This window comes from Bombina bombina, chromosome 6 (assembly GCF_027579735.1).
Source record: "Bombina bombina isolate aBomBom1 chromosome 6, aBomBom1.pri, whole genome shotgun sequence".
Classification (NCBI taxonomy): Eukaryota; Metazoa; Chordata; class Amphibia; order Anura; family Bombinatoridae; genus Bombina; species Bombina bombina.
The window spans coordinates 701,933,411-701,945,631 of record NC_069504.1 but is presented as its reverse complement, the minus strand read 5'-3'; the positions used below and the strand labels follow the sequence as shown (position 1 = coordinate 701,945,631).

Below are 12,221 nucleotides of genomic sequence, written 5' to 3'. Positions count from 1 at the left end.
ATGTAGTTTCTGTAAACCTGGCCTTATCTGTCAACAATAACACTGGGTCAATTAGGAATATGGTAATAAAATGTTCTGTCTTCTTATGATTGTGTTTTGCATGCTATTGCAAATAACAATAATTTAGTTTATATTCTCATTAGTTCTAACCTGATGATAATTAAATCATTGTAGTGATGCATGCTTATAGACTTGCTTATTAATTACAGTTAATAATTTAATAAACTATTTTTGTTTAATAATCTGGTCTCAGTTTAATTGATAACTTATAATGGACATCAGAAATTAAATTATGTAGATTTCATACATTTCACCTCTTTGCAAATAATATAGTTCAGTGGTGTATTTTTTGTTTGTTTGTTTAAAGGGACAGTCAACTCGAAAAATGTAATTGTGTAAAAAGATAGATAATCCCTTTATTACCCATTCCCCAGTTTTGCATAATCAACAGTTATATTAATATACGTTTTACCTCTGTGATTATTTACCTCTGTGATTACCTTGTATCTAAGCATCTTCTTACAGCCCCCTGATCACATGACTTTTTATTTATTATCTATTGACTTGCATTTTAGCCAATTAGTGCTGTGTTGTGCTGACTCTTAAATAACTCCATGGGTACGAGCACAATGTTATCTATATGGCCCACGTGAACTAGAAGTCTCCTGATGTGAAAAGCAAATAAATAAGCATGTGATAAGAGGCTGCCTATTGGCTTAGAAACAGTCAGAAATTTAAAAGTTTGAATGTTATAAAGTATATTAATATAACAATGTTGGTTGTGCAAAGCTGGGGAATGGGTAGTAAAGGCAGTGTCTAACTTATTATCGAACACAAAGTAACCACAGTTTCATTTCTTATATTTAGAGAGATATATAAAGGATTCATAATATTTACTGTGTCCTATTTGGGTACCAATTGCATAACATTACTAAGGGGAATTCTATAATATAATTATTTGATAAATATCATTGGATAAAAAAATGTATCATTTATATCATGTATATGAAAGAGCTGCATGAAGTAAAACCTGTATAAATTTGAAGTGAAACTCACAGGAAGTGCATTACCTATTGGCCAATAAGTGCTTAGCAGCCAATGAGTGTCAGTAGGAAGTACACAACTAGTTTCAATTTAAAAAGCTAAAAACATTTTTTCCATGCGGTTTCATATGGTTTAAATCATGTTTGAGTACAGTGATCCACTTTTTATATAATAAATTCCTAAATTATGTGGGCAAGTGTTGTTTTTTTATTTTATTTTTGTTTTTGAAAACACAGAAGATAAAGAAAGGATGAGAATTGCTGAGTTTTGGCCAAAACTTAGAAGTCACATAAAGGAATTTAGGTGCAATAAATACTGTAATCAAAAAAAAAAAATTGTGTTTTTTCTTTTAGAGGAATGGTGCTGACTATGCAGTTTACGTGAATACTGCTCAGGAGTTTGATGGTTCTGATTCTGGTGCTAGACCGGATGAAGCCGTGTCTTGGGGCAAGATCCGCATGGAGGCCAAGCCTGTGAAGGTTACTTTTACTTTTTCCCTCCTTTCATTTTGTTCCTTTTCTGATCATCCGCAGTATGTCACTGTCGTAGCGTTTTCTATTTTCTCACACTATTGTAGGACGTAATTCAGGACTAGTGTGTACAATGTAGTCGATAAGTATTGAGCACACCAGATTTAAAATAAAATGGTGACTAATAGGATGAAGTGCATATTGACAGCTTTAACCCTTTCCGGTCCTATAAATTAAATAAAACCTACAGCCGGCAGCTTTTATTTAATTTTCGCGCCAATATTTTTTAATTACACAGCTAAATAGAAAGTCACCGCTAGATGTCGCTATTTAGCTGTGAATATATCCGACATTTGAGCTCATGCGCTAAAACCCTTTTTCGGATGTATTCCGACAAAGGACCGCAAAGGGTTAAAGGGATATAAAGGTCAAAATTGAAACATTTATGGCTGCATTTGAATTTTAAATAGAAGCATTTTTGCAAAATACTTCCATTAGCAAAAAAAGCTTCTAGTAAAAGTTCTTAATGTTTTTCAGCGTCATACAAACACATTTTCTTATGTGGCTTGTGTGAGACAAATTAAGTCTTTGCTGACGCACTTCACACCAAGGCATAGTGTTTAATTCCTGATCCCCTCGCAAATGTCTATATACCATAGTAATAAATAACCTTTTAGTGCACAAATATTCCATTTAAAAATGAAGTGTACCCATGCACATTTCAATTTTGACCTTTCTATTCCTTTAAAGGGACATGAAACCAAACATTTTCTTTTGTGATTTTAACAGAGCATACCATTTTAAGAAGTTTATTTCTATTATCAAATTTACTTTGTTCTCATAGTATTGTTTGTTGAAGAGATGGCTAGGTAGCGTTCAGATTTCTGGTGCAGTATATGACAGGAAACTCTGCTGCCGCCTAGTGTTATTGCAAATGTATAACAGTTAAAAAAAAAATGCTGCCTGATACTGCTCCTTTTCAAAAAAGGATACCAAGGAAACAAAGTAAATTTAATAATAGAAGTAAATTGGATTTTATTTTTTGAAATACATATTTGGGGTTTTATGTCCCTTTTAATTTGAGAATATTTACAACCATAAACAGTGAGCCTCCAGGAAATAAATACAGACAATTTATTCATAGCAAAACCAGGTGGCATGAGACTGAGGACGAAGAATAAATTGGTCTCATTAGAAAAACATTAGATTTGTCAAAATATGTTTGTTGTGCTTTTATTTTTTTCTCTTTAACCCGTTAAGGCCATTTTTCAATTTCTTTCCCTTAAAGGGACATTAAACCCAAAATTTTATTTAATGATTCATCAGACAGAGAATACAAATTTAAACAACATTCAAATTTACTTCTATTATCTAATTTGCTTCATTCTTTAGATATTCTTTGTTAAAGAAATAGCAATGCACATGGGTCAGCCAATCACACGAGGCATCTATGTGCAGCCACCAATCAGCAGCACCTGAGCCTATCTAGATATGCTTTTCAGGAAAGAATGTCAAGAGATAAAAGCAAATTAGATAATAGAAGTAAATTAGAAAGTTGTTTAACATTGTATTCTCTATCTGAATCATGAAAGAAAAAAAAATGGGTTTAATGTCCCTTTAAGGACCAGGGCTATTTTTACATTTCTCGGGTGTTTGTGTTTAGCTGTAATTTTCCTCTTACTCATTTACTGTACCCACACATATTATATACTGTTTTCTCTCCATTAACTGGACTTTCTAAAGATACCATTATTTTCATCATATCTTATAATTTACTATTAAACAAATTATAAAATATGATGAAAAAATGGAAAAACACACACTTTTTCTAACTTTGACCCCCAAAATCTGTTACACATCTACAACCACCAAAAAACACCCATGCTAAATAGTTTCTAAATTTTGTCCTGAGTTTAGAAATACCCAATGTTTACATGTTCTTTGCTTTTTTTTGCAAGTTATAGGGCAATAAATACAAGTAGCACTATTTCCAAACCATTTTTCTTTTTCAAAATTAGCGATAGTTACATTGTAACACTGATATCTGTCAGGAATCCCTGAATATCCCTTTACATGTGTATATATATATATATTATTTTTTTTTGTAGACAACCCAAAGTATTGATCTAGGCCCATTTTGGTATATTTCATGCCACCATTTCACTGCCAAATGCGATCAAATACAAAAAAATCTCTAACTTTTTCACACACTGTGAAAAAGTTAGCGATTTTTTTTATTTGATCGCATTTGGTGGTGAAATGGTGGCATGAAATATACCAAAATGGGTCTAGATCAATACTTTTGGTTGTCTACTACACAAAAGTTATAATTAACTGTATAAGCTCCCTACAAGATACCTAATTAACCCCTTCACTGCTGGGCATAATACAAGTGTGGTGCGCAGCGGCATTTAGCAGCCTTCTAATTACCAAAAGCAACGCCAAAGCCATATATGTCTATTTCTGAAGAAAGGGGATCCCAGAGAAGCATTAACAACCATTTGTGCCATAATTGCACAAACAAGCTGTTTTTGTAAATAATTTCAGTGAGAAACCTAAAGTTTGTGAAAAACTAGGTTTCTCACTGAAATTATTTACAAACAGCTTGTGCAATTATGGCACAAATGGTTGTAAATGCTTCTCTGGGATCCTCTTTCTTCAGAAATAGCAGACATATATATAGCTTTGGTGTTGCTTTTTGGTAATAGAAGGCTGCTAAATGCCGCTGCGCACCACCCTTGTATTATGCCCAGCAGTGAAGTGGTTAATTAGGGAGCTTATAGGGTTAATTCTAACTTTAGTGTAGTAGACAACACAAAGTATTGATCTAGGCCCATTTTGGTATATTTCATGCCACCATTTCACCGCCAAATGCAATCAAATAAAAAAAAAATTGTTCACTTTTTCACTAACTTTAGGTTTCTCACTGAAATTATTTACAATTCTCTAGTGCAATTATGGCACAGATGGTTGTAAATGCTTCTCTGGGATCCCCTTTGTTCAGAAATAGCAGACATATATGGCTTTGGTGTTGCTTTTTGATAATTAGAAGGCGGCCAAATGTTGCTGTGCACCACACTTGTATTATGCCCAGCAGTGAATGGGGTTAATTAGGTAGCTTGTAGGGTTAATTTTAGCTTTAGTGTAGAGATCAGTCTCCCACCTGACACATCCCACCCCCTGATCCCTCCCTGACCGCTCACAAACAGCTCTATTCCCTCCCCCATCCCACAATTGTCACCGCCATCTTAAGTACTGGCAGAAAGTCTGCCAGTACTAAAATAAGTCTTTATATTTTTTTTTAAGCATTGTAGTGTAGGTTTCCCCTCAACCTCCACAATCCCCCCTTAAACAGCTCTCTTAACCTCCCCCCTCTTCCTATTTGTGGCCATTTTAGGTACTGGCAGCTGCCTTCTAGTACCCAATTTCTTAACAAATGTGCTTTTTTTTTTATTTGCTTTTTTTATTTCACCCAATTTTTCCATATTGTAGCTGCCCCCCCTCAATATCCTACACCCCTCCCAGATCCCTTTTCCAAACAATATTTCCCTCCTCCCTCTCCCATAGATTGAGCATTGATCGGTCAGCCGCACGCTCCTGCCCATCTTGCCGGAACTAGTCCAGTGATCAGCCGCCCACCCACCTCCCTGCAGCTGCTCTCACTGAATGGCCCTCTCTGCATCGGTGTGCCAAAAAAGGTATTGCAATGATGCCTCAATATCAAGGCATCACGGCAATACCTTGAAAGCGACTGGAAGCGATCAGGATCGCTTCCAGACGCTTTAAACCCCTAACGACGTACAGGGTACGTCGCTGGTTTTCAAAGAACAGTTTGTGTATGACGTACCCTGTACGACGTGTGTCGTTAAGGGGCTAAATATGTAATTCCCTACTAACTGTTTTTGACATATATTTTAATTTGTTTATCTCCTTGTTGTTGAAGATTATAAGGGACACCAAAAATTGCATAATCAACAAATGAATAATAATAAGACAACGCAATAACAGTGAAATTAGTAATTTTGTTTCTGACAAATTTTAGTTACTTCTATTTTCCTTGCCCCCTTTGTCATGTGATAGCTATAAGCTAATCACAAAATGCATATATGTATATACTTGTGCCTCATAAAGTGTGCATATGAAAGACTGTACACATTTTGATAATGGAAGTAAACTGTAAAGATATGTGTGTATAAAGTTCCAAGGTAATGTTGCACTCAATAACTAACTCAGCTGCCAGGGAATATATATATATATATATATATATATATTCCCTTGAGAACTCTGCACTCACTTATTTATTATCAACAGCCTGGGGTGCATCCAATAATAATACAATGTCCAAAGTAAAGAGCACTCACCAGGTCTTTAACATATATAACAGTAATGCTTTATTATGCCATAAGGTGACGTTTCGGGAATTTTAACCCCGTCCTCAGACCATAAACAATATACATACCTTGCTCGTTAAATACCCTAAACCAACTATCCATGCTGCAGCACCGGAAGTCACTCGGCGTCCTGACCGCACTCATGCGCATGCTCAGTCCGTCGCCATGGCTGCTGGACACAGCATAGCTGAAAAACACCATAAATATTACTAAGTGCAATACAATATGGAGGGTGACATCTGAAATATCCAGTATAGCAATCCTATCTTACTTGATTTCTAACTGTATAATGTCCTTGTAATAATTACTTAAAAAAACACTTTATCACAGTTCACTAACCCAAATATTCTGGAAGTAAATCGTATAATATTTTTAGTATTACTTAACCTAAAGTTGTGTATGTATGTATATATATATATATATATATATATATATATATATATATATATATATATATATATATATATATATATATATATATATATATATATATATATATATATATATATATATATATATACATATACATGGAAGGGAACTGCACTCCAAGACCGGATCAGGTACACATCCTGTGACTCAGTAACATCCAGCCCTGGGTGCTAAATAGCACTCCAAAAAAGCTGTGATGTCACCAGAGCCACAGGCAGTTAACCCCAGTCCGGAATGGGTGCAAGAAACAAGGGAGATTACAAATAAAAAGTAATACAACACATAGAAACACCCAGCACTCACCCGCTAGCTCACAGCTAAGATAAAATCACAACTGGAAAGGTTAGTCACCGCATCTGGCCAAATGGGAAAGCTCAGGCACCACGTCAAGGTCCTTTCCTTTGCCTGAGTCCCTAACACAGGCACACCATCATGCGAGCTCACAAAGCCAAACAAACTGAGAACAAAGAAGGGGTGCACAGGTGGCTGTAATCACCCATAGAAAATACAAAACATGGAAGGGAACTGCACTCCAAGACCGGATCAGGTACACATCCAGGACCTTGACGTGGTGCCTGAGCTTTCCCATTTGGCCAGATGCGGTGACTAACCTTTCCAGTTGTGATTTTATCTTAGCTGTGAGCTAGCTGGTGAGTGCTGGGTGTTTCTATGTGTTGTATTACTTTTTATTTGTAATCTCCCTTGTTTCTTGCACCCATTCCGGACTGGGGTTAACTGCCTGTGGCTCTGGTGACATCACAGCTTTTTTGGAGTGCTATTTAGCACCCAGGGCTGGATGTTACTGAGTCACAGGATGTGTACCTGATCCGGTCTTGGAGTGCAGTTCCCTTCCATGTTTTGTATTTTCTATGGGTGATTACAGCCACCTGTGCACCCCTTCTTTGTTCTCAGTTTGTTTGGCTTTGTGAGCTCGCATGATGGTGTGCCTGTGTTAGGGACTCAGGCAAAGGAAAGGACCTTGACGTGGTGCCTGAGCTTTCCCATTTGGCCAGATGCGGTGACTAACCTTTCCAGTTGTGATTTTATCTTAGCTGTGAGCTAGCTGGTGAGTGCTGGGTGTTTATATATATATATATATATATATATATATATATATATATATATATATATATATATATATATATATATATCTGCAGCAATAAACAACAACACCAAGGGAATGTTTTTTCATACACATAGTGAAACTTACTGACAATGCTATAAACAATTGATGATATTACATATGATCAGGCATTTTTATATAAATACAGCCTAAAAATTAAGCAAAATAAAGAAAAATTAAAGAAAACAGTGCCAGTCAAGGTGGGTGTTCAACCCACCGGGCACTAAGGTGCCCAAATTGAAGATCAATCTGGACTCACACTGCAATAACAATTTACTCCTGTCACCCCCTCTCACTAGGGGTGGAATGTGATCTATAATCACATATATTAAATCCGCAACCGTATGGCCAGTCAGTGCAAAATGCCGAGCTACGGGTTGATCTGAGCCCCTTTTGTTTATGGCAGCTCTGATTGCAGCACGATGATTGGCCATACGGTTGCAAAGGTCATCTATGGTTTTACCGACATAGAATAACCCACACGGACAATGTAACAAATACACAATATGTGTCGTTGTGCAGGTTACCCTATGCCGGATAGTGTACCTTTGATCAGTGCCAGGATGGGTGAAAAACTTTGTATTTGACAGACCATTACACGTAGTGCACCCAGCACATCTGTAACATCCAGGTTTGGCAGTCTGTAACCAAGTTGTAGTTCCATAACTCTGGACCGGATCAACCTTTACAAGGATATCACGTATAGATCTGGATCTTCTGAATCCCACTTGCGGAAGTAATGTTCCTTGAAACAGTAGATTCTTATCGGTTTCCAGTATGTTCCAATTCTTCTTTACTAGTTGTAATTCTTGTTTGTCAGAGGTGTATGTAGTATTAGGCTGTAGTATTTTTAGGCTGTATTTATATGAAAATCATATGTAATATCAATTGTTTATAGCATTGTCAGTAAGTTTCACTATGTGTATGAAAAAGCATTTGGTGGTGTTGTTTATTGCTGCAGATATATTTATATATATATATATATATATATATATATATATATATATATATATATATATACACACACACAACTTTAGGTTAAGTAATACTAAAAATATTATATGAATTACTTCCAGAATATTTGGGTTAGCGAACTGTGATAAAGTGTTTTTTAAGTATTTATTACAAGGACATTATACAGTTAAAAATCGAGTAAGATAGGATTGCTATACTGGATATTTCAGATGTCACCCTCCATATTGTATTGCACTTAGTAATATTTATGGTGTTTTTCAGCTACGCCACTCTGTTGGGAGTCCGGTTTGCATGCCGTATGAGAGTAATGTATCCAGCATTACAATAATTATATATTGTCTTGAAGAAGGCCCGTACATGGGTTGAAAAATTTCACTGTTTTGTATTTCAATACAAGTCCTGTGAGTGCCCTCCAACATTTAGACATTCTTACATACTCATATGAGGACAGCACCCGGGCAGTGATTACACCTGTGTGGAAGGAGTGCTGGGCTACCGGCTATGTATTATATACTGATACTGTTAGTATGCAGGAAACCAGTTTCTTTATCCCACATTGTATTTAAGGGATATTGAAACCAATTTTCTTTCTTTCATGATTCAGATAGAACATGCAATTTTAAGCAACTTTCTAATTTACTCCTATTATCAATTTTTCTTCTTCTCTTGGTATCTTTATTCGAAAAAGCAGGAATGTAAGTTTATGAGCTGGCCCATCTTTGGTTCAGGACCTGGGTAGCGCTAGCAGATTGGTGGCTAAGCGCTAGCCAGGGTTCTGAACCAAAAATAAGCCGGCTCATAAGCTTACATTCCTGCATTTTCAAATAAAGATACCATAGTATCTGTGGCTGTAATGGACCAGATTGGAAATTTTGGAATAATATAGTTAAACTTCAGCTTTACAGAAGACAAATTGATTTTGACATGAGATTTTAATGTGACTCTTCAGTTCTAGACAAGAAAAGGGTTTCCACTTAGTAATAGAGTGAGCTATAAACAAACTCCTTTAAACTATGAAAAAAAAAATTGTCAGACATTTTTCTATGACATACAATACGTTCTAATCTCTGAGGTCTTAGTTTCTAGAATAAAGGAGTACAAAATAGCTGAGTTTGTTCTCTCTGATCACATCCTGGTGATACTATATATTGAGGGGATAGTGAGAGCAAATTTGATACAATTTTTTTCCCTTCTTACTTAAAGGGACAGTAAACCTCAAAAATAATGTGTTATAATTCTGCACATAGTGCAGAATTCCGATTATCCTAGTATGTGAAGGTATAATCTAGATTTTATTAAAGACACAGAGACGAGTATTTTTATGCATTACTCTTTCTTTACTACTCAATGCAGCCTTTTAAAGAACAAGATATATAAGATAAATAACATACACATAATAAGAAAATAACATAGACTTATTATAGTGAGAAAAAACAGCCAATCAGCACAGAGCATAGACTATAAACAGAGCACCCAATTAACATTCTTCCTCTTTCTAATTGATGCTCAAAAGGAATAAAATATTAAACATCATGATAAAACCAAAAAGTCCGAAACAACAGAGGGTAATAAACGCCAACTTCTTGTAGAACTGATGGAAGAATTTCCATGGGATGCTGAACTTGATAGAAGGTAACTTAGATGTCCAGGGTTCAGTGGATGAAGGTTGAGACTTCTGAATTGAAGGGAAGAATCCAGAAGATGAGAAAGGGTTGGAATCACATGGATACTGTTAAAAAATAAGAGAATTAGTAACACATAATGACGGTTATTAGGGTGGGAAAAAAAAACACCATTATCTATGTGAGGAGGGAAAATACTCGTCTCTGTGTCTTTAATAAAATCTAGATTATACCTTCACATACTAGGATAATCGGAATTTTATTACAAGACCAGAGACTCCTATTTTTATGCAAGTTTAAAGTAATCAGGAGAATAAATTAAGCGAGGCATGTTGAATGGGTCTGAAATAAAATTGTTTGAAAATGGAATCCGAAGACCAGTCTGCAGCATTTAAAATCTGTTGAAGAGGAGCCGCCTTCAAAAAGGCTTTCGAAGCAACGGAACCTCTGACAGAATGAGCTGTGAAAGAAATGTTGATACCGGCCTCTTTCATGACCCATTTAACCCACCTAGCGATAGAGGTAGAAGTGATAGGAGCATGGGGGGGAACAAAAGAAATAAGCAGTTGATTATGGATAGATTTCCTAAATATCAGAGTTCTAGATTCATATGACTTTAAGCATTCGACCACACACAAAGAAGGTTCGGAAGGAAGATAAGGGTAGAAGATGGAAGTAGATAAAGTTTTTGTTCTGCGAGTAAGAAAAAAGGTGACTCCTTCAGGGGAGAAACGTTTAGAATTCCAATCTAAGGCTTTTACATCAGATACCCTTCTGAAAGAAATAAGGCATAGAAGGGTAGCGAGTTTAGCTGAAAGTTGTTTTAGAGTCAGCAAGTTATTATCTGGCCAGGATTTGAAAAGAGAGAAAACTAGGTCTACATCCCAGAAGAATTCGTGTTTGGGAACAGGAGGACGTTTTAATCTAATGGCTTTAAGAACTCTACAAACTAAAGGATGTTTACCGACAGGTGAGTTATTGATTAGATTATGTCTGGCAGAGATAGCAGATCTATGGACATTAATTGTTCTGTAAGCCAGGCCTGAATCAAAAAGGTGCGACAGATAATTAATGATTTCGGTTAAATCCGAAGAAATGGGATCCAAATCCCTTCGCAAGCACCAGCTAGACCATTTTGACCATGCGGCAAAATAACATCTGCGGGTACCTGGAGCCCAAGAGTCTTGAATGAGGGATCTAGCACCCTCCGAAATGCCTCGGAGAGACCAGGGTCCCCTGATATTGTCCAGGCTATCAGAAAAAGAGAGCCTTGGAGAATTAAACTGTGAAATTCGCCCTCCGGATTGACTAATAGGTGAGGAAGTGGAGGAAGAAGAATTGGAAGATTGATGGACATCTCCAAGAGGGAGGGGTACCAAGATTAGGGTGGCCAAAGGGGAGTCACTATAGTTAGGCATAGGAGATCCCTGCGGACTGTTGAAATTGTCCTCAGGATCATTGAGAATGGAGGGAAAGCATAAGCTTTCTTGGAGGGCCATGGTTGTAGAAAAGCATCTATGGCCGCAGCTTCCGGATCTGGACGCCAGCTGAAGTATGGGTAAATCTGGAAATTGGTCCTGGATGCAAAAAGATCCAGGCAAAAGGGACCTCTGAGCGATTGAAGGAACAAAAACATTTTCCTGTCTAGTTTCCAATCGCTCGAATCTGTCAGATGACGAGATCCCCAATCTGCAGCTGCATTTGATTGACCTGGAATATATTCCGCTTTGATAGAAATATTCCTGTCTAAACAAAGGTGAATAAATTCCTTGGTTATGTTGGACAAATTCCTTGATTTGGTGCCTCCTAAACGATTGAGATATCGTACTGCTGAAATATTGTCCATGCGAAGGAGAATAGAAACTGGAGAAGAAAAATTGGCAAAACTTTTGACTGCAAACGAGCCAGCCAATAATTCCAAACAATTGATATGGAAACGTTTCTCCTCCAATGTCCATTTGCCACCGGTGATGGAAGGACCGCAGCGTGCACCCCAGCCTGAAAGACTGGCATCGGATTCTATAATGAAGTCCGGAGTTCTGCCAAAGATGGCTCTCCCATTCCAGGCTTCTAGATGAGAGAGCCACCAAGACAGTTCTTCTTTGGCTTCTAGAGACAAAGGAATCAAATGAGAATAAGAAAAACCTTTCCTCAAATGAAGGATCTT

General features: G+C 36.8%; 1 protein-coding gene across 2 annotated transcripts in view; it reads left to right on the top strand.

The window, feature by feature from the left end:
• DHPS (deoxyhypusine synthase) overlaps positions 1-12,221 on the top strand; it is a 211,794-nt gene that overhangs the window by 166,487 nt on the left and 33,086 nt on the right. For both annotated transcript variants that reach the window (XM_053717832.1, XM_053717833.1), the window contains exon 9: positions 1,398-1,523. In XM_053717832.1, the coding sequence (XP_053573807.1) occupies positions 1,398-1,523 (126 nt within the window). The remainder of the gene's footprint in view (positions 1-1,397; positions 1,524-12,221) is intronic.